The sequence below is a fragment of the Perna viridis genome, chromosome 8 (assembly GCF_037379345.1).
Source record: "Perna viridis isolate PV_CMFRI_1.1 ecotype Kerala chromosome 8, ASM3737934v1, whole genome shotgun sequence".
Classification (NCBI taxonomy): Eukaryota; Metazoa; Mollusca; class Bivalvia; order Mytilida; family Mytilidae; genus Perna; species Perna viridis.
Window position 1 is genome coordinate 2,900,131 of NC_142452.1, and position 22,379 is coordinate 2,922,509.

Sequence of the window (22,379 nt, forward strand, 5' to 3'; positions counted from 1 at the left end):
ACATGGACATATTTATGGGCGTACATCATCTATGACATATGCACCAATTAAGGTGTTTTCATGTAAAAACAAAGTTGAACCATGAAGGACTAATTCCCTGTTTATTTTCCAAGAAAAGGTAAATATTAATCTACGTTTATTTGTTTTACATTTTAAAATTAATAATTTAACATTGTTAATTTCATATTTGTAATATAACATTCGCAAAATCTTTTATCGTCCTAGAAAATTAATGTGCATTAACTGAATGACGATACGAGATAATAGCCTTAGTTGTGACTAATATTCGAAACACAGTGTTATTTGCCAAATACATATTTATTACACTTTTTTACTACATTTTTTTTGTAAGTCTTTTCTTTTAATCGTTGATTAAAGTATCGGACGGTTGGAAACGAAAACTGAAGAAATAGAATATTAGAAGATAGCCAGCAAAACGACATTGTCTTCCAAATGAAAGCTAAATAAGTGCATTATCTTGACAAGATCTGGTCATTGAGAGATTGGCGACACTTTTTTTGGCACTCTTCAGCGAACAGAACGTTGAATGTGGTTATAGTACACATTTCTTTGGAGTATTACAGCAACAGCTAACTTTTCCTTACTGGTGTCATTAATGGTTATGTTTATTCCAAGGTTTTTATAGTAAATATAAGTTGGTCCATTCAAAGTGTTCGGATTTCATATGAAGCCATTCGGTTATTGATGGACGATAACAATGTTAAGTAGACAGTGTTGTATCATAACAGAATCATAAGTCAATATCTATACCCTGATAATAGCACTTTTCCTTATTGTAATATTTGTATACATCCTCTGCCTCAGAGTAATGATAAGCCTCCTTAATGATCCTCGAGACGTTTATTGCTAGATTAAATATCACTGAATGAGTAATAATTAGAGTAATAATTCTCGTAGAGGCACCAAGTGGGGAGTAATCAACAATGTATGATGCCAAGAAAACCATCAAAATTATTCACATTATACATTTTGAATTGAAAAGTCCGTTTGTGAAATAACTACATGCGTTCTACCTTCTCCGTCACTTTTAGAAAAAAAAACACTTTTGAAAATTTTTCTTCCAATAGTTCAATTACAAATAGTACATTTCCACGGTTTTTTTTTAATTATTATTATTATTATACATCACTGTACACTTTAGCGTTTGTAAATCGCTCAGGCTGTTCTTGTCTTCCCTTACCAATGTAAGAAACCCCTGAGCATGTAGCCTCACATTGAATCTGTGTGTTGTAACATACAACAGTTGTTAGTGATAGACGTAGTTTCTGCTCTTATATCGTCGTCTTTACTTTAGATCATTGGAATACACTTAAATGAGTTGAGAAAGTAGTTTCCTATGCCTGAAGGTAAGCCTTTTTTTTTTTTTTTTTTGCTTTTATATATTCGTGAAAGTGATCATCGTGATTATCAACTAAGAACGATGGGAGCAGAGTTTTTCTTGATAAGAAATAAAAACAGAGATCATTTCACGTGCAATTTATATCAAGATCCATAGTGATATACTACCTTCAGAGTAATTTATGAGTTGTTTCTGTTTTCTATTAAGTGTATTTCACTTGTAAATGAATTTTGAATGTCAATAAATAAATACTACGTTTTTAAAAGTGTCGGATTCGTCTGTGGATTTTGTTGCATTATGTAATTTTACCCAGTCTGACAATTCCGATGTGAAACAGATGATTCCAGATCTTTATAACATGAATGTTTTATTATTTCCGCTTGTGTGTGCCTGGGAAAGTATTTCTATATAGACTTATCATGTGCCTTCTGTCTACTGGTTGTTTGTGGTCAGTTACGCCCAAATAATGATATTAAACACGAATACGGTACTTCACTGTGGTCGGAACAAATAGGAATGTGAAATTGTAAGTAAGTGCACTGATTATTGAGAATAACACCAGAATCGTGTACGTGTTGCTACATTAATACGACGATTTTACGCTCTCTGGATTTCCTATCTTAATACAAAAGGTGAAAGGCGACTCAGCTACTTTAATAATGGTCTAGTCAAGTTATAGAAAGACAACATTAGGTCGGTGATGGTACATTATTTATAGCCAGGGACTGTCTATAAATAAATGTCTAATTAATACTTATGTGTAAAGTAAATAGATAGGACATTTATCTACTTGTGTGAACGTCAGACGAATTGTGTGATTGATTAACATGCGTGTCTTTTTCTAGGCACAGAAAAAAAACGGAAAAAGTACAAAACAACCTATTTTTCTTGTCAACATTTAATTGACAATTGTCGAAAGATCCACTGGTACTTCACGATCACAAGGAATGTTTTGTAAAACACCAAGTCAGACCAATCCCGTATCATAGATAGATCAATGGGTTGGGACAGGAACATCCCCCTTATGCTCGAAAAGTTTGGTTGATTATGTAGGTAAATCTGGAAATCAGTGGAACGTCCATCTTTTCTGAATTTCTTGATCTGCCAATGCGTATACCCAAAATCACTCCATTAATTTGATCAAAAGTAATTAATATTAGTTCCGTTACAAATTGTACTGTCATGGTTCTTTAAACCGCCGAGTACTACAATTTGTTTTTCTAACAAATGATCGAAGAAACCATGCAACAGTTCAACTTTTGACGAGTCATCTGATCGAAAACTACAACACCATATAATATCAGATAAAAAGAATGACGCTGAATAAGTGAGCTTATGCCATCACTTGGCGTCCGTCGTTGTCGTAGACAAATTTTCAAAAATCATCTACTCTGAAACTACAAATGTACTAGACCGACAGGATGTAAACTTGGCATGATTGTCCCTTAGAGTAGTGTGTACAAAACGACCGTTGGGATTTTTGATCCGTGAAAAAACATGGCTGCGTTACTAAAAATAGTACATAGGGGTCAGAAGGCAGTTTTTGCAAATTACTCAAAAAACCATTGCCTTCAGCAAATTTTTTTGCGGGGTAATATTGTTCTGCATCATGAGACCAACCAATACCGAAATTTTCAAAACGATTCGTGTACTAATGTATGAGTTACGACTCCTGAAACAATTCTTAAACAATTTTTTCCCACATGTACAACTTTGAAAATCTTCTTTAAAACCATTTAAGATCATTTAATAAAAATAAGCATATTGGTTCTTTAGTGTATTATGCTCGAAATGACTTGTGATTTTTAATTTTAATATGGCTGCCTATACTAAGAACGGAACATAGGGGCCAGAAGACAGTTTTTGGCAAAATTCTGGTTCAGGTCATAAAATACTATTAAAGGCATTTCCTGCATTTGACCATTCAGTTAATTTTAACTTAGCCTGTCTCATTCCTCAAGTTTTTACAAATAAGCAAATGGCTAAGCAGGAGAGCGACTCAGGCCCTCTTGAAAGTTGTTGGTTTTGCATTAAAATGATATAAATGGAAACTGCATAAGTGTGTGGCCCCTACAAGAAATATAAGACTACATGACAACACTATCAACGTTTTACCCCTACTTGCAAAGTGGTTTTACTTCTTGTCGTCCCCTGTGGCTTCTGCATTCAATAGAACTGCATGGCACCATCTTAGTTGTCGTTGCCTTCTGTGGTTTTCTTCATTAAGGTAAACATGATAACAGTGACATGGCACTATCTTAGTTGTCGTCGCCTTCTATGGTTTTAATAATTAAGGTAAACAAGATAACAGTGTCAAGGCACCATCTTAGCTGTCGATCGTCGTCTTCAGTGGTTTTGTTCATTAAGGTAAAGAGAATAACAGTGTCACGACACCATCTTAACTTTCGTCGCCTTCTGTGGTTTTCTTCATTAAGGTAAACAGGATAACAATGTCAATGTTCTGAATCAATATTGGGAGTACACGATAACAGTGTCTATGTTCAATCTTTGTTGTTGCTATAACCAACTTTACACCTGGACCATGTGGACTGTTAATCGGTTCCTTGATTTAGAACACATCAAAGCTGACTATCATTGGCAATTAACGAATGTCAGATGTGTATTGTTTTTCTTCCATTAATTCTGTATATCATAGTAAATCAATGAGTACACAAAATGAACATTAATAATGCCTTGGTATTATTCCCTCAGGTGCTTCATGTACTTGTATTGATGATTATGTACAAGGATATTAGAAGATCCAGGAAATGGCCGTCTCAATAACAGCGACTTTAATCGATAAAAACAACTTTTCCTTGCATTTTAAAGGAAAATCTCTATATGACCGTAAAATACGTTAAAAAATGAAACACAGTTAAATTTTTTTGAAAAAGAGGAAATGAGATTGATATTACATACGATTAGGGCATTACTTTTTGTAGGTTTAAACTGGTCTGGTGCTGGCATGTCGGTTTACTACTATTAGTCCGTTGTTTATGCATTTGTGTAATGTATAATCAGTTTCTTTATTATCGTTTAAACAAGCGACTCAGAACTTTTTGAAGTCCTAAGTCAGGAATTTCTGGCCTCTGTATGTAGTGTTTGTTTTCACTTTCGGTTTTTTATGTTGCTGGAGTATATAGAGGCAAATATTTCGCTGTACCAATGTATAATGTTGTTTTGGCGCCAGCTGCAGCCTTGCGTGCGAGGGTTTCCTCATTCATTAAAGACCAATGAGTGGCCTTGAGCTGACGTTTTTCATCCCGGTGGGGTTTTTGCCTCTTTGACATATTCACCATATCCATTCTCGTTTATTTTCTTTTCAAAAAATGCTTTTGTTATTACGCCACTTTTCATTTATAAAAATTCATATGCAAAGGAGAGACACATTGCTTGCTTTGAACTGTCATTTGTCATTTGTTCTAATAGTATTGTCACCAATTGTGCGAGAAGTAATTATCACGTCAGAAACTTCCACGAGAGATCAGGCGAGCTGTAGGCAGTACCTTCTTGCTGCTAGGATATTAATCCTGAACGTGTTGTAAACATTTACATTTGGGAAGTAGACTATAGCATATATAATAGAATTGATTTCATTAGATTGAAGTCACTAATGAAGCAGAATCTTTTATGTCTTCATCTTTTGGTCAATCCCGAATGTGTGGATTGATTGAGAGTTTTGCCAAATTTAGGATGGAGTGTTTTTTGTTTACGATGTTTTGTCTTTTCTGTTAAACACGAACATAATTTCGATGTTATACCTAACCACATGGACGTTATTTGTGAGTTTAAGCCAAATTCTGGATTTAACACTCACTTTGCTAGAGAAATCATTAAACTCGTCTACCAAGTATTTGAGAGGCTACAAAAATATGGAATTCTGTAGATAAGGATATATTCAATATGTCGAATGAATTTTTTGGATAATGCTCTGATTTTGATTCGTTGATGTTTTCACTCCAGAAGTATAGAGTAAAAGAGCTAGCTATATAGAGATGTTTTCGGCAATGCCAACAAAAACAGAGCTAATTATAACACTGCAGGAAGAACAAACTTCCCTTTCAATCTTGTAGATAGTGATTAGATCGAGGAATTGCACTCTCATCGTTAATCATGTAAATATTGAGATACAGACACATTAAAATCTAATCAGTCTATATAAACCAAGTAATTATTGAGGATGTGAATTGCAATATCTCTTTTATTGCTCTTGAAATGAATGGATGGCTTTGAATTATTCGGAAAATAAGATGTTTCGGTGTGGTGCTTCTGTTCTCTAATTGCAGTCTTGATTGGATTAAAAGTAACACAGAAATTGTAAATCCTTCAAACTACTTAAAATTGTTAAGTATGGGTTAAGAGTTAATCGTACGCTCGTGTATTTTGTTGAAAAGTACACTGTTTAATTTCTGTACTGTATGAAATGTTTCCATGGTAATCTTGGTACACTTTTTAATTTCTGTACTACATGAAATGTTTCCATGGTCTTGTTGGTACACTGTTCGTAGCGGCACTTAAATGTCTCAGATTTTTACCATATAATATCCCAAGACGGTAAAAATATGAAGTCAATATAATGCACAATTACTGTGGTTCATAATTAGTTTATTTTTAGCCACTGCGCGTGCAGCGTGTGATTTCTGCAGAATTTTCTGGTTTTCGCATTTTGTGTAATAACATGATTCTCTTGATATACGTAAACTCGTGGTTGACTACTTTTCTAACAACTAATGAGTATAAAATTAGCTTCCTGCTGAAAACGTTCAAAGTCAGAAATTATAGTTCTGACCACCTACTAGATAATGTAATTACCAACTTATCTTAGCTTTGATATAAACTTCCAATTTATTGTCCGTTTTTAGAAGGTTCATAGTTATGAATTAAACAGTTACATGCAATAGATATAAAATATTCTTTTATCACTATTCTGAACTTATCTCCAAAGAGGATGTAAATTTGATAAACTTCATTTTACAAAGACTGCTTACCCTACCAGTGCAGTGGTACTTTCTTTCTGTTCTTTGAATGAGCCAGAAATGTTATATTGCTATTATTTTTCTGTGATTTTTCTTTGTCAGTCCATTTTTGTTATTTTCTGTTCACGTCTATATTTGTTTTTCTTCGTTCAATGATCGTCAACGTATCTCTTTCAAGGTTTTCAGTTATAGCGTTTTACGTTTGTGAAGAATATAATTATATAATATTAATTGAGGTTGTGTAATATAATATTCATGTTTGGGTATATTTTTTTCATGCCATATTTTCGCGAAGATAGCTGCATTGAGTAAAATGACTTTCAGATAGCTCTATCATTTTTTACCTCAATCTCCATAACGATAGTTGCAAGAAACAGATTTGCAAAACACAACATTCCTCTGCTCTTAAAAAAAACTATAAACAAAACACTCTTTAAAGAGCATGTTAATCTGGCATGTTACACTCGTGGTCAGAAAATATTTGGTTTGTACTGTGTTGTAGGTTAACTTTATAATTAAGAGATGGCGGAGGGACACTGTGCCAAATGTTCCAGATACCTATTGATCGTCTTCAACTTTCTAGTTTGTACTGTGTTGTAGGTTTATAATTAAGAGATGGCGGAGGGACACTGTGCCAAATGTTCCAGATACCTATTGATCGTCTTCAACTTTCTAGTTTGTACTGTGTTGTAGGTTTATAATTAAGAGATGGCGGAGGGACACTGTGCCAAATGTTCCAGATACCTATTGATCGTCTTCAACTTTCTAGTTTGTACTGTGTTGTAGGTTTATAATTAAGAGATGGCGGAGGGACACTGTGCCAAATGTTCCAGATACCTATTGATCGTCTTCAACTTTCTAGTTTGTACTGTGTTGTAGGTTAACTTTATAATTAAGAGATGGCGGAGGGACACTGTGCCAAATGTTCCAGATACCTATTGATCGTCTTTAACTTTCTATTTTGTACTGTGTTGTAGGTTTATAATAAAGAGATGGCGGAGGGACACTGTGCCAAATGTTCCAGATACCTATTGATCGTCTTCAACTTTCTAGTTTGTACTGTGTTGTAGGTTTATAATTAAGAGATGGCGGAGGGACACTGTGCCAAATGTTCCAGATACCTATTGATCGTCTTCAACTTTCTAGTTTGTACTGTGTTGTAGGTTAACTTTATAATTAAGAGATGGCGGAGGGACACTGTGCCAAATGTTCCAGATACCTATTGATCGTCTTTAACTTTCTATTTTGTACTGTGTTGTAGGTTTATAATTAAGAGATGGCGGAGGGACACTGTGCCAAATGTTCCAGATACCTATTGATCGTCTTCAACTTTCTAGTTTGTACTGTGTTGTAGGTTAACTTTATAATTAAGAGATGGCGGAGGGACACTGTGCCAAATGTTCCAGATACCTATTGATCGTCTTTAACTTTCTATTTTGTACTGTGTTGTAGGTTTATAATTAAGAGATGGCGGAGGGACACTGTGCCAAATGTTCCAGATACCTATTGATCGTCTTCAACTTTCTAGTTTGTACTGTGTTGTAGGTTAACTTTATAATTAAGAGATGGCGGAGGGACACTGTGCCAAATGTTCCAGATACCTATTGATCGTCTTTAACTTTCTATTTTGTACTGTGTTGTAGGTTTATAATTAAGAGATGGCGGAGGGACACTGTGCCAAATGTTCCAGATACCTATTGATCGTCTTCAATTTTCTAGTTTGTACTGTGTTGTAGGTTAACTTTATAATTAAGAGATGGCGGAGGGACACTGTGCCAAATGTTCCAGATACCTATTGATCGTCTTTAACTTTCTATTTTGTACTGTGTTGTAGGTTTATAATTAAGAGATGGCGGAGGGACACTGTGCCAAATGTTCCAGATACCTATTGATCGTCTTTAACTTTCTATTTTGTACTGTGTTGTAGGTTTATAATAAAGAGATGGCGGAGGGACACTGTGCCAAATGTTCCAGATACCTATTGATCGTCTTTAACTTTCTGTTTTGTACTGTGTTGTAGGTTAACTTTATAATTAAGAGATGGCGGAGGGACACTGTGCCAAATGTTCCAGATACCTATTGATCGTCTTTAACTTTCTATTTTGTACTGTGTTGTAGGTTTATAATTAAGAGATGGCGGAGGGACACTGTGCCAAATGTTCCAGATACCTATTGATCGTCTTTAACTTTCTATTTTGTACTGTGTTGTAGGTTTATAATAAAGAGATGGCGGAGGGACACTGTGCCAAATGTTCCAGATACCTATTGATCGTCTTTAACTTTCTATTTTGTACTGTGTTGTAGGTTTATAATTAAGAGATGGCGGAGGGACACTGTGCCAAATGTTCCAGATACCTATTGATCGTCTTTAACTTTCTATTTTGTACTGTGTTGTAGGTTTATAATTAAGAGATGGCGGAGGGACACTGTGCCAAATGTTCCAGATACCTATTGATCGTCTTTAACTTTCTATTTTGTACTGTGTTGTAGGTTTATAATTAAGAGATGGCGGAGGGACACTGTGCCAAATGTTCCAGATACCTATTGATCGTCTTTAACTTTCTATTTTGTACTGTGTTGTAGGTTTATAATTAAGAGATGGCGGAGGGACACTGTGCCAAATGTTCCAGATACCTATTGATCGTCTTTAACTTTCTATTTTGTACTGTGTTGTAGGTTTATAATTAAGAGATGGCGGAGGGACACTGTGCCAAATGTTCCAGATACCTATTGATCGTCTTTAACTTTCTATTTTGTACTGTGTTGTAGGTTTATAATTAAGAGATGGCGGAGGGACACTGTGCCAAATGTTCCAGATACCTATTGATCGTCTTTAACTTTCTATTTTGTACTGTGTTGTAGGTTTATAATTAAGAGATGGCGGAGGGACACTGTGCCAAATGTTCCAGATACCTATTGATCGTCTTTAACTTTCTATTTTGTACTGTGTTGTAGGTTTATAATTAAGAGATGGCGGAGGGACACTGTGCCAAATGTTCCAGATACCTATTGATCGTCTTTAACTTTCTATTTTGTACTGTGTTGTAGGTTTATAATTAAGAGATGGCGGAGGGACACTGTGCCAAATGTTCCAGATACCTATTGATCGTCTTTAACTTTCTATTTTGTACTGTGTTGTAGGTTTATAATTAAGAGATGGCGGAGGGACACTGTGCCAAATGTTCCAGATACCTATTGATCGTCTTTAACTTTCTATTTTGTACTGTGTTGTAGGTTTATAATTAAGAGATGGCGGAGGGACACTGTGCCAAATGTTCCAGATACCTATTGATCGTCTTTAACTTTCTATTTTGTACTGTGTTGTAGGTTTATAATTAAGAGATGGCGGAGGGACACTGTGCCAAATGTTCCAGATACCTATTGATCGTCTTTAACTTTCTATTTTGGGTAAGTATTCGCTATAGAAAATACAAGTTTACTTAAACATAGTTAACTTATAATTGGTTTAAAACTCAAATGAAAGCTATAGGCGGATTTAACCCAAAAAATGTAATGGGTGGGATAAGTTTTGTTTTAATTACAAGACTTTCAAATAAAAATGCTCGCTTTATTTCCGTGTGTTCAGAAACTGTGATTTAAGATTCAATCAATTATAATCATTCAAATTAGATTCATTTAAGCTTATTTGAAGGTGTGCTTACACTTACTGAAGACCTTTAGGTGAGCTCTGAAAGTATTTACTATTTTGTATTTGGGTTATACTATGGTGCATTGCTACGATACACCATATCTGTTTTTTTTTTTATTTAATCGAGGAAATACATGCAAATATAAATGCATATTCAGAAAAAAAACTGGTTATATACCTATAAATAAAATCTTTTTACAGTCAACTTTAGTTTTAAGTTTCAAACAGTTATAAAATGGACTGAATTTGTATAATCAAACAAAAGTCCATAATGCAATGGCCGTATTTGTTAATGAACTATGGTATGCAGTTAAGAGTGAAGGAAAACATCCTATTACGATATATTCCAGGTTTGTGGAGGAGGCTTATTAGGGATAGGTATTTGGTTACGATTCGATACTGACATTATCGATTTCCTGAAAGACACAGTGAAACTAGAGTTATCTTTACCGGTGGATATTATTCATACAGCAGCCTATGTGTTGATAGCAGCTGGAGGATTTATATTTGTCATAGGCTTCTGTGGATGTTGTGGTGCCATAAGGGAAAGCTTCTGTATGCTAGGAGTGGTGAGTACTTATTTCTATGATTTTGTTGTTGTGGTGCCATCAGAAAAAAGCTTCTGTATGTTAGAATGGTGAGTACTTACTTTTTATGACTCTGTAGATGTTGTGCCATCAGAGAAAGCTTCTGTATGCTTAGAATGGTGGGTACTTATTTTATGATTCAGTAGATGTTATAGTGCCATCTGAGAAAGCTTTTTGTATGTTAAGAATGGTTAGTACTTAATTCGATGGTATAATGTATGTTTGTGTTGTGGAGACAACAAAGAGAGCTGTTGTATGCTGGGAGTGGTGAGTATTCTTTTCTTCCATACTGTGAATGTTTTTTGACCTTTCTATACGTTTATATATCTTCCCTGTATCAATTTGATCCGATGGAGCAGTGTAGCGAATAGAGTCGTCACATTCTGAGACGTTTATATCTATCTATCTATCTATCTATCTATCTATCTATATATATATATATATATAGTGTGTGTGTGTGAACCCAGACTAAACGCCTCTTTTTTAATTCAAGTATCATCGTCCATGTTGAATCAACGATAAAACATTAATAATGCTAAATTTGTCCATACAGAAACAAAACATTAATTTAAGTGTTGTTTCAGCGTGAAAACACTGGCTACTCAAATACAGTTGCTATTCTGTGGTTGTATTTTATGGGAAGAGTATTACAGAAATCGATTTGATTAGGTTAACCAAAATCATTATCTGGGTGGAAACAATCACCAACATAACCCCATGATTGTAGAAGGCGTTATCCATAGAGTACATTGGACAACATTACAGTAATAAGTACATTCTTGGTCAAATCAACTATAGCGATGACTTAAATGGACCCCAAATTATCCATGGGAACTTATATACTAGAAGACATATGGAACGTTTTGTTGGAAATGTGTCACTGGAACAGCTGGGTTAAATAATAATGAATTTCAATCCCATAACCAGTCCTTACTTTTACATATTGGTTAGAACTAATAGCTTCAATGATTTCTTTATATTATTCGATAAAAGGATATTACTTTTTGAATATATTACAAGTTATGAACCACAATATCGTATTCGTATCCTTACTTCCATCCTTATCTCGTCAAACCTGAATTTATTGTTCTATGATAAAAGATGCATTCTATAATATAAAACATTACAACTGCTTAGTTATATGCGTCACGTCTGTAGACACTTGTGATTAACTTTTTTATTGATGTCCTAACCATTTAGGAATTAGTGCTAAAAAGGTACAGAAACTAATGTTCCAATAAATTGTATGATTATGTCTGTTTCATTGGGTTTGTGTTTGGTTTAATTGTTTGTTTGTTTGTTTTTGTTTTATTAGTGGTTTCATTTTGTTGTTTTGTTTTGTTTTGTTTTTTTTTTTTTTTTGTCTTATTGAAACTTATTTTTTTTACCACATTCATTCTATTCAAAGAACTTATACAATGTTAAACACTTACTTTCAATCCAAATTTAGAACTGTACCAATGTCCAATGTTGTGATTACAATAATATTGTCCTGATTTGTGATCGCGCCGTGCTGCTTGATTCTAAGTATTTTATTTCAAATGTGAGAAATTGAAGAAAAATGCAATATAAAATAAACTACGTTAAATAATGACTGGGGACTTAATTAGTTATAACCTTGTTCTGTAAAACAATGGAAAAAATATTGGTTTATTATCTATTTTCTTTTGAAGTATTTGGTATAATCTGTAAGCACCAATCTATTTAAAGGAAACATCAAATTTTATCTATTTGACTTTCATTCTCAGTATGTTATCTGTATAACTTGAAGAATGATTTTAACATTCAATTTTATTTGAAATTGTCTATCTGACTGTTTTTAGATAATGGGGTGTCTGATCTCAAGCTGAATCATTTAGCATCTCCGATTTACGTCATTTGCCAAAGAATATCATCTGTTGAAAGTCGTTCACACCTTCTACGTGATCAGGTCCTTATCTTATAACTTGAATAGGTTAATTGTAAAAAATCAGCTGATCTGTAAACTATATAATATTATGACGCGGTCGTCTGCGACGCGATCATGGGACATTTGGTTATTGTGAGATGAAATCGAATTTTACTTTTCTTTGAAGTATGATTCGATTTTAGGAGTTATGGCTCTAACTGTTCATGAAATTCGCGCAAAAAGCAAAACAAGCACTTCATAAAACTGTATTTCAATGGTATTAATTTTGTTTTTGATACGATACATTTAACCGCAAATTTAGATTTTTTATGAGACTACAAACAGTTTCAAATCAAGTATAAGCATGTTGAACCTTACTAAATAGGTCCCTGTTTCTTAATCACAAATGATACCGTATTGTCAACTGCACTTAAATTGATATATTGAAAGTGTTTCCATGACGTTTCCATAGCGTTTTGCAACACAAATAACATAAGAGGCTTAAAAACTGTTTCGATAAAATGGCAAAAATATAGTGGAAATGTTCAATGTAGGTTAGTATTTATAACGTTTGTTTTGTTTTATGTTAATCTCTCTTTTCTTATTGTTTCCAGTATATAACATGTTTAGTTATCATTATACTGGCCGAGTTGGCAGCTGGAATCTACTTAGCCGTACAGAGAGCAAACGTAAGTTTGTATGCAGTGCAGGAAAATATAAATTGACATAATAATGTGCAAATACCTTCAATTTCATTATGTTTTTGTGATCACGTGGTTTAGTTCTGTTTATGATTTCAACCCGAATTGTATTGAGATCATGGAATTTGAGAACGAGGCTTGATAGTATTTTGTTACAATACCGATGCTGTATTACATTTTCTCCTTTATCGTCTCTCCAGTTTTGGATATCACAATCACATGTTATGTTTAAAATATTGTTAGTAGGACAATATACTTTAATTACACGTCAATGGTAAGACTTGCCGAACAGTTTTCAAATATTATTAAACACACACTATGAATGTATACAAACATGTACACATAACAGACAGCCAATAAGTTATACCGCTATAACTCAGGGAGACCTAATAATCTATACTCCCATAACACTGGGAGACCAAATAATCTTTACTATAACACTGGGAGAACCAACAATCTATACTCCCTCCTGTAACACTGGGAGAGCATACAACCTTCACTCCTATAACATTGGAAGACCAAACTACCTTCACTCCTAGCCCCGTGCAGGTCCGGGTGTTAAAAGAATAGGCCTGCAGCAGCGCTAAGCTTGTCGTAAAAGGCGAGTAAATTATGCTCAGAACCCTAGGCGGGGGCTAGGGCGCTCTGCCCACAGAGCAACTGGGATGTGTGCCCCAGGTGGTGAAATGGGGTACCCCTGGCGTGTTACATGCTGGGGTTGTCAGGCTATAATACGGAAAACCTGACCACAAACCATAGTGGTGCACCGTGTTGGGAAAGATGCCACGTTCCTCGCACGTTAAAGAACCCCACTGTGGTATTCTCCCGGATTAGGAACCATAGGGCTCCGCCACAGGAGGCTAAATTGCCCGACCCTACCCACCTCTCCCTTTTTCCAGTGGCAATCAAAGTTTTTCTACCCCATTGTCCCTATGTCCCATCCCTTTTTCATTTCATGTTCATTTTATCATCAATTTCATGTTCATCGTCTGAATATAGCTGAAATATTGCTGCTCGGACGTTAAACCCCAACAAACAAACCTTCACTCCTATAACACTTGACTAAACACACAGAAAAGAAACACCTTTTACTTGTGAAATAAACATCTAAACGTAGATATTTAAGTAATTTTTAATATAAAACTGAAACTACTGGTTACATTGGAATGTATCCAGCCTATATACACCTACCTACCACTTGTGTGGTGACTTAATATTTCTTTATAACATATTTAACTTCTCTAATTGATAACCTATCCACAGTAACTTTTCTATTTAATATAAATGGAGCAAATTAAATTACGTATTAACTTTATTCAAGCATCATGCATTCTGCAGTCTTCTATTTAATTAGGGAAGCAAAACATATTATATTTGTTTGTTTTTAATGAATATCTTTATCTATTGCAGCTGGAACAAATGTTTGATGATCATTTATTAACAGAAGTTAGAAATTACACAATTGAAGGAAATTCCACATCGATGGATTATGTACAGAAACAGGTATTGTATACATTTTAATGGCTCGACTTAGCATCATAGAAAAAAAACCTTCCATACAAATAAGTGTAGCCTCACAGAACAGCGGTTTTCCATTCTTGTCGAATTGACACTCGGTTATTGTCTTTGTAGAAGTGCTTGTTTTTAAAACATTTCATTAAGCGTACATCCTATGTGATTACCTGGTGATAAGATATAGGTTTAGAACCAAGTTTTAGGATAATTTTATGAAAATATAACACTATTATTTTAAATAATTATGTCAAAACGATACATCTTTAAAAATGAAAATGTAGAATTTTCTTAGAATAAGTCTGTGCTGAAACCGTTGCTTTATACTAAACATGAAATATCAATATTGACCACGTGGTTCCTTAGACTTGAACCATCTTTAATGAATGTTTCAAGTTATTACACAGGTTATACGAAATAACCAGGTTTGTGGTAGTTAGCACGGTAAACGGAAAAAGGTCAGAGAAAAAAGGTCACAATATTTGTTTGGAAAAAGTCACCAAAATATAATGATTTGTTACAATACTTGAAATTAAACATAATCCACAAAAATATCCTACATCCTTTATATGGTTTCATGCACATGTCAATTGTAGCCATGTTGTCTTATAATTATTTTCATTGCAGTGTGTAATGATAATTCATTAGCTGTAAAACAAAGAAAGTTCGTTATCCAGAACAGGCCCTGGGTTTTCACCTTTCTTCTAGCTTCCCTGCCAATTGAAAAAAAAAACTGCTTTCAAGTTTCATTTTTAATGGTTATTTTATTTAAAATTATCTTTTTAATGAAAACTAAATTATTAAATATACAAATATAATATAAAGTTATTTAATTTCAGTATTAAATGATGAAAAGTGAATGATACAATACAAATACTTATCATTCACAATTCATGTTTTCCGTATACACTCCCTTTATGTATAAATAAGGGTAACAAGGTAACAAAAAAAATACCGAACACTTAATCCGATCCATAATCAAACCAAGTCCAAAATAAATCTGACAAAATACATATTACATTATCGGAGTAGCTTTTATCGCAATGGTCCTGACTTGGTACAAACATTTAGAAACGAAATGGTGGGTTAATTCTAGGTTTTACATCGCGCCAAACCTCCTCTTTCCATTGCGATGTGAATATACTGATGATGATTAAATACCATTTGCATGCTATAGTGTCATAATCGGTTAACCAGTCGTCATGTCAACAGAGAGAATAATTTACAAAAAAAAGAATCATTACTCATTGTTTTAGAAACTGAGTTATTTTCAACTAGCGACTGATTTGGTAAGATACCTTTTGAGACAGATTTCCTCATACCCCTGATTCAATAGTCTGATATTTATGGGTTCAATGAAATCAGAGTAGTTAGTACTTGCAACAGCGTAGTTAATCAATTGTGAAATATAAACACCACATGCAGGACATGAAGGTATATTGCTGCACAGGTAAGGGAAAGTTATAGTTTTAAAACTAAAGTCGTCTCTTATTATAAATCTTTGTACTGAGATGACCACTGTTGTAGGTCCAAAAAGATGCTGAACAAACTTTTTCTGTAGTCTCCTTTATCCCAAGCTCTGGTAGATATATTGAAAGTTTCCATTTACAAATGGAAGGATTGTTTAAAGACAATACATCATTGATATATCTGTATGCGAAATGAAAAGATTTGGCATCTGTTATATTTTTATTCTTTAGAGATCCTGAAGAAATTCACTTTTATGAATACAAAAACTTGTCGGCTAGGAGAGGCGCACAATTAGTACCCATTGGAATGCCAACTTATAACTGAAAAATACGCCCTCCAAATGTGACAGATATGTTATCAATGAGGAAATCAAGCATGCTTCAAATAACTTCATTTTCCTGTGACATTTTTTTCAGCGAATAAAGATGTGAATTTTTTTCCTGTATTCGTTAATACTAAGCGGTTTATAAAGAGTGTAAATTGACACGCACCGGATTATTTCGTACAACCTGTTCTTAAAACAATTTTTTTATAAGGCAACGTGCAAATTCACAATACAGAATGCAGTTTGGAATTCAAACTGTCAGTACACATCAAGACGCCGTTACTTTGAAAAAAATAAAAACATTCCTGTATAAGTCATTCAGTTTCGAATGGATTCCAATACAAGTATTAATAATTGATTCGTTATCAAAACGTTACTTTTGGTATGAATTATTTAAATCACCGAGTGTGGACAAATTGACGTTTATAATATCAAAGTACCAATCCAGGTTATACAAAATAATTTGGTTCACTTAAAGAGAACCAACCAGCCAGTAAGCTTGTTACAAATCAAATTAAATTATTGATTTGTATACAGTCTTCTTGAATGTTTATTTGAAACACTGTGTAAATCATATTGAAATTTGCAATATATATATAATAGGTATTTTTGTTATTAGACAAAAAAAATTATGAATAATGACTATGTGATTCACTAAACTGTAACCATGGTAACTTTACATAGAATAATTGATGATGAACGTGTGGTTCTCCAAACTGTGAACGTGGCTCTTGATTTTTTTATCATTTCAGTTTCAGTGTTGTGGTTCAAAGAATTATTCTGAGTACCTAGAAAGTGAAGAATATAAATCCCGCTCGCCCGCTCAGGTATGATTGCTATAGGTTACCCCTAGGCCTTTCGATGGCAATTCTAAATATTCATAGAGGGCGGACCCGGCGCATGACCTTCTGAAATTCGGGAATTTTGATTTTTCCCTAATTCTTCTCTACCCACCCAACCCCTTTTCCCCCGGAAAAAAATTCTGCCTTCGCTATACTTTTAATTCTGTTTTAGATGGATTTGAACCTCCATTTGCTTAGCTCTAAATATATACAAATCCTGCACAAAAACTTTCGGCAGCTAAATAAACTTTGACAAAATACATGTTTTCTTATAGCAGACTGTTTCGTCATAAATCTACAGAGTAAATGATAGCTTGCAACAGGCTTGCCATGTACAATTATTTGGCTTACATAATAGAAGAAGTTAAATGCATCCAAAAATAACCAGAGTCATTAACTGACGTTATAGCTATTTGCACAAGAAAAGCGTCAGTTTTTGTCGTTAGCTGTCTTTTGTTTACTTCAGTAAGGAGAATGATATTCCCAAAGTAGTTTCTGTTAACATTAATGGGTCTGTTGAATGGTATACGTTGTTTTGATAACTTATTTTTATTAATCATATTACCGTTGATTATTTCTTAGTACAAAGTCATTATATACTTGTGATATCTAAATTTTGACAATGTTTTGAACGAGCTGACACACTAACATGTTTTTGTCTTTGATAAATATATAACTAGCTACTGCGATTTCCGTCCTGAAAAATTGTATTGTTTGTTGTAAACATTGCTTAATTCGTCGGGTCCGTAGGCATCAAGATTTTTTAATTCCAAAAAAATTTCAAACTCGATATTAAATTTATTCTATTTCGTTACTAAGGCGTGCTTCTTATGGTTTGTAGCTGCTGATGTGGGTAAAAACTGTCCGCATAGTTTTTAAATCCTATCGATAATACTTTTAATTGTAGGAATTATGGGTAGTACCGAACAGTTGCTGTCGTGGTTATAAACCAAAATCACAGTTTTCTAACCCTAGTGATATGAGAGATTGTCAAGTAGAAGCTAGAGATCGAGTGCCAAACCCAATACAGTTAAATAGTCAGGTAAAACTTCCATAGTGAAAGACGTTCATTTCCTCTCTCTCTATCCGCTGCAGATAAAATTAACGTCGAATACGCATTTGAAATTTTGCCTTTTGGTGAACCTGGATCAGTTTTTAGGATTTTTCCTTTGTAAAAAATGCAAAGTGTTCCTAGTCAGACATATGTAAGATAAATGTATGTACCAGAAAGTGTAAAATGCTGGCGAAATTCAAATGTTGAATCAACGAAACATTTAAAACGAGTGCCATTGATTCGCAATTTCTTAATATAAGTTCAATTAAATGACGTGATGGAACGTCACCCATCTTAACTTTACTTTTATTCCACTTACACCTGAGATAACTATCCCGGGTTCACCTAGCACCTGAGATAACTATCTAACATTAACTAACTCGGTAATTTAAACCCAAGGCCGCTTAGTATCCCCCTACTCTGTCAGCAAACCCTGCAGTAAGGGTGTACATACTTTGTGTTGCTCAACCAGTATTATTTAAACGGGATGAAATTGATATTTTGGCATGTTGAACTTGGTCATTTTTTGCCACTTTATTTATTTTATTGTACATGCTTTGTGTAATACTATCCAAAATTTACAATATGTGCACCTCTTAATATATAGTAATTCGACAATTGGTTTCATACATTTTTTCCGACTTGTTGAACTTTTTTGTGTTGTCAAGGATGTAATTGCAAGTTACAATATTTTATATGTAAGTTATAACTCAACAAGTATTGAACACATATTTAATAGAAATTTTGTAATTATACACCGCGGCGAAGGATGGGGTATTCTGTTTTACCTTTTTCCGTGCTGTGTTTCTATGGGTCCATTTCGTCACAGTTTTCTTTGCAACTACTCACCACAACTGCTTGATATTTTAACATATTCTTTCTGTAACAGTAGGTATGTCATATGTTGAGATTCATTTTCTTAAAAAAATCGACAACCAAGTCCTGTTTATCGAGAACATTGTTTATTTTGACATATTTTCGGCCTATTTTTCCCTGCAAGTTTTATTACATTCTTCCTGTAGGTATGCGATATGGTTGGATTTTTTTCTCGGATAAAATCGATTTCCTGTTTACCCAGGAATATCGTGATTGAAAATAGAACTGTCACTAGTTAGCCATCGTTAAGTAAAACTGTCACTAGTTAGCCATCGTTAAGTAGAACTGTCACTAGTTAGCCATCGTTCACAAAGTTTCTGTTATGTTCTGTTTATTTTCAGTTAACATCATTTGGTTGTTTAAGTTACAATCTGACTTCGAATTGTTTTTATTTAATTGTCTTTTATTATATTTTTGTCGACAATATGTGCAATAATTTACAACATTGTTATTACAGGGATGTCACACAGTAATATTGGACTGGTTTATAACAAATAGTGCTGTATTAATAGGTGTAGCTGGAGGAATAGCTTGTTTTGGGGTAAGTTATTGTAAGAGTATTTGTCTCTGTAACCGTTGTTGAATTTTCATTCAGTTTAAAATCACATCATATAAGCATTTTTATTTCATCTTAATTGTTAGACACTTGTCCTTTGATTTATCGTAAAAACTCAACATAAAAGTTATGTGATATATACATTCAGCACATAAATATATACACTATCACTGAAACATCGCTGTCAAAATGCAAACTGCCATAACAAGGAATTTATTTGAACACGCCATATATTCACATTGAACAATATATAGGAATGTTAAATAGTCGTCAAGAACATGGTTCGTTAACAAGAAGTTACCAACGCGTCAACTTTATATGAATTCAGAATTAAGAATAGCTTGTTTTTTTTTCAGATTTTGGGAATAATATTTGCCTCGATATTATGTCGGAATCGGACTGAGTATTATGACTGGGAATAACAGTGTGTCAGTAGAACTGTATTTTGTGTGTTTTCATGTCTTCTTGAGTGGATAATACAGTGAAATCATTCAACAAATAACTATTATATTGAATAATTGATTGGAAATTTCTCTTGTTACTAAAATGTTACGATGTCGTCAAGTAGAATCGTTCGAAAATTAGGGGGGGGGAAATGTTCAAATTATGTAGTATACGTAAACCTTAGCGATTTTTATTTGTTTGTTGAAGAACGCCTTTCTCGTCTTTGAAAAATCCTAAAACTCAGATAAGATTAATAGTGCTCTATAAAACTAATTGTTATATCTCTATGATATGTAATACTTCGCCTTCCCCTTCAGTTTTTATGATAAGAATTAGAACATGTAGCGTCTTTATATTATTTTTTAGCTTTAAATGTGGTGTACTAAAATTAGAAAGTTTATTTGAGAAATTGCAAAAACTGGTATGTAAAAGAACTACCTTAAACAGCATATATTTAGTCATTCGTTGTTTTATGATGTACCAGTCCATATAAAACAGCGCCAATAGTAGAGGTCATTCATGTTACAGAAATACCAACGGAACAAACGATGTAGTTTTTTGTTTTGTTTCTTTTTGTTCTTGTTTTTTTTTTTTTTTTTTGTTTTTTGTCTACATAAACCATATCTTTACATATCTATAGTCCTTTCTCTATACAGATCTGGAGAAAACTTACATTCATCTGCCACACAAATCAACCAAATCAAGAACGATAACTATATAATTTCAAAAGTGCAATAACCGAATGACAAACTAGGATTGGTTATGTGGAAATAAAAGTGATTTCTGAGGATTCTGACATTCATGAATCCCCTCCTGTCAGATTATAAAGCCAACTACTGAGACATTTTTTTTTAAATTGCATATGTTGTATTATATTACACTTTTTGCAGCTTTACGACTTGTTACTGACAGTTGAAATATTGTTGTTTTAGCTTTACCAAGATTAGCAGTCTTTTAAATAATGTTATATAAATTTGCCAATTCCCTCTTCTCTTGAATTCTACTTTGGATATAATAAGTTTTGTTACACAGAAAAAGGTAATGACCGTTGTATGTATATAAAGAATTGATGCTGTAAGCTGTAAATTCGCATTAAAATAGAAAAAATCATGGGCCTTCTGAGCATGCTGAGATGTCAGGTTTCATTTTGCTGATTTTTCTATAGTAACTTAGAACATGATAATGATTGTACACAGCGAAAATGGCAAAATATGTTTATATTTCTTAAATCATATGGAAACGTGTAAAACCGATATGGAAATATATGTATTATGCCTATAAAACATGAAATATGCCCCAAATTAATAAAAAAAAAACCATACCATTTTCATATATGAAGGCCTATCTGTTATTTAATTTCATGATATAATATTTATCATAGTGGTCCTAAACGTATGAAACTAACATAAGTTACATTGTGTTTAAGGTGCTTTCAAAAAAATTGAATAAAAACGTGCTGCATTTTTTCTTTGTGTGTACAATTGTTTAAATGGAGATTAATTAGCCATAATTTTGTGCCTGCCTTTACATTTTGTACATGTCGAAGACCTTTCCTCCTAAATATCTAACAATTATATTTATCTTATGATAATGTTTTAATCTGTGAGTTCATAGAGAAAAGTCGATGTTATGAATCGTTTTTATAACAGTGTTTTTTACATATTGTCTAATCCTTTACAAAATGTAGTACGTGTGATCCTTTAAGGTTGTCATATTAACTCTATGATACTAAATCATTGTTTTCATTATGCAGTGAATTTCGAATGTTTTATATGTTACTACTGAGAGCTATTGCAATAAAAATATTTTTCTTATAATCACATTTAATAAAATCTCAAAGGCAGAACATTGCCTACAAATCTTTTAAAAAAATCCAAAGTAGTGTCAAGAACAAACCTGTAACAATTCAGTGTCGGACCCGTACCAAGTAAGAACCATTACTAGGGGTTTCCAACTTTCCGGTTTTTGCCTGGATATTACCATTTGTAATACGGACTGTTTTAGCCTTTTCCTGTTGACTACTGCCTAGATTTATTCAGTTGGGTAATTTTGTTATTTCCCTTCATACACAACAAAAAGATACTGCCTATGGTAGAGGTGATTCGGGGAGTATAAAAAAACACACTGAACAAACAAGGC

The 22,379-nt window shown here is 33.5% G+C and overlaps 1 protein-coding gene across 1 annotated transcript; it reads left to right on the forward strand.

The window, feature by feature from the left end:
- Nucleotides 1-124: 124 nt before the first annotated feature.
- LOC148608949 (tetraspanin-18-like) lies at nt 125-22,057 on the forward strand. The gene is made up of 9 exons (XM_088596318.1): nt 125-1,367; nt 9,664-9,744; nt 10,336-10,554; nt 13,075-13,149; nt 14,572-14,664; nt 17,221-17,295; nt 18,218-18,352; nt 19,698-19,781; nt 20,153-22,057. Exons 2-9 carry the CDS (start codon nt 9,679-9,681, stop codon nt 20,216-20,218), a joined length of 813 nt encoding a protein of 270 aa, XP_088452444.1. The 5' UTR covers nt 125-1,367; nt 9,664-9,678; the 3' UTR covers nt 20,219-22,057.
- Nucleotides 22,058-22,379: the final 322 nt, after the last annotated feature.

Bases quoted from the DNA above. Each gene is read 5' to 3' on its own strand.
- LOC148608949 (XM_088596318.1), top strand. From the start codon at position 9,679: ATGGCGGAGGGACACTGTGCCAAATGTTCCAGATACCTATTGATCGTC. The intron at 17,296-18,217 runs GTATGATTGCTA...TTTTAATTGTAG, and splicing joins AATCCCGCTCGCCCGCTCAG to GAATTATGGGTAGTACCGAA. The intron at 19,782-20,152 runs GTAAGTTATTGT...TTTTTTTTTCAG, and splicing joins GAGGAATAGCTTGTTTTGGG to ATTTTGGGAATAATATTTGC.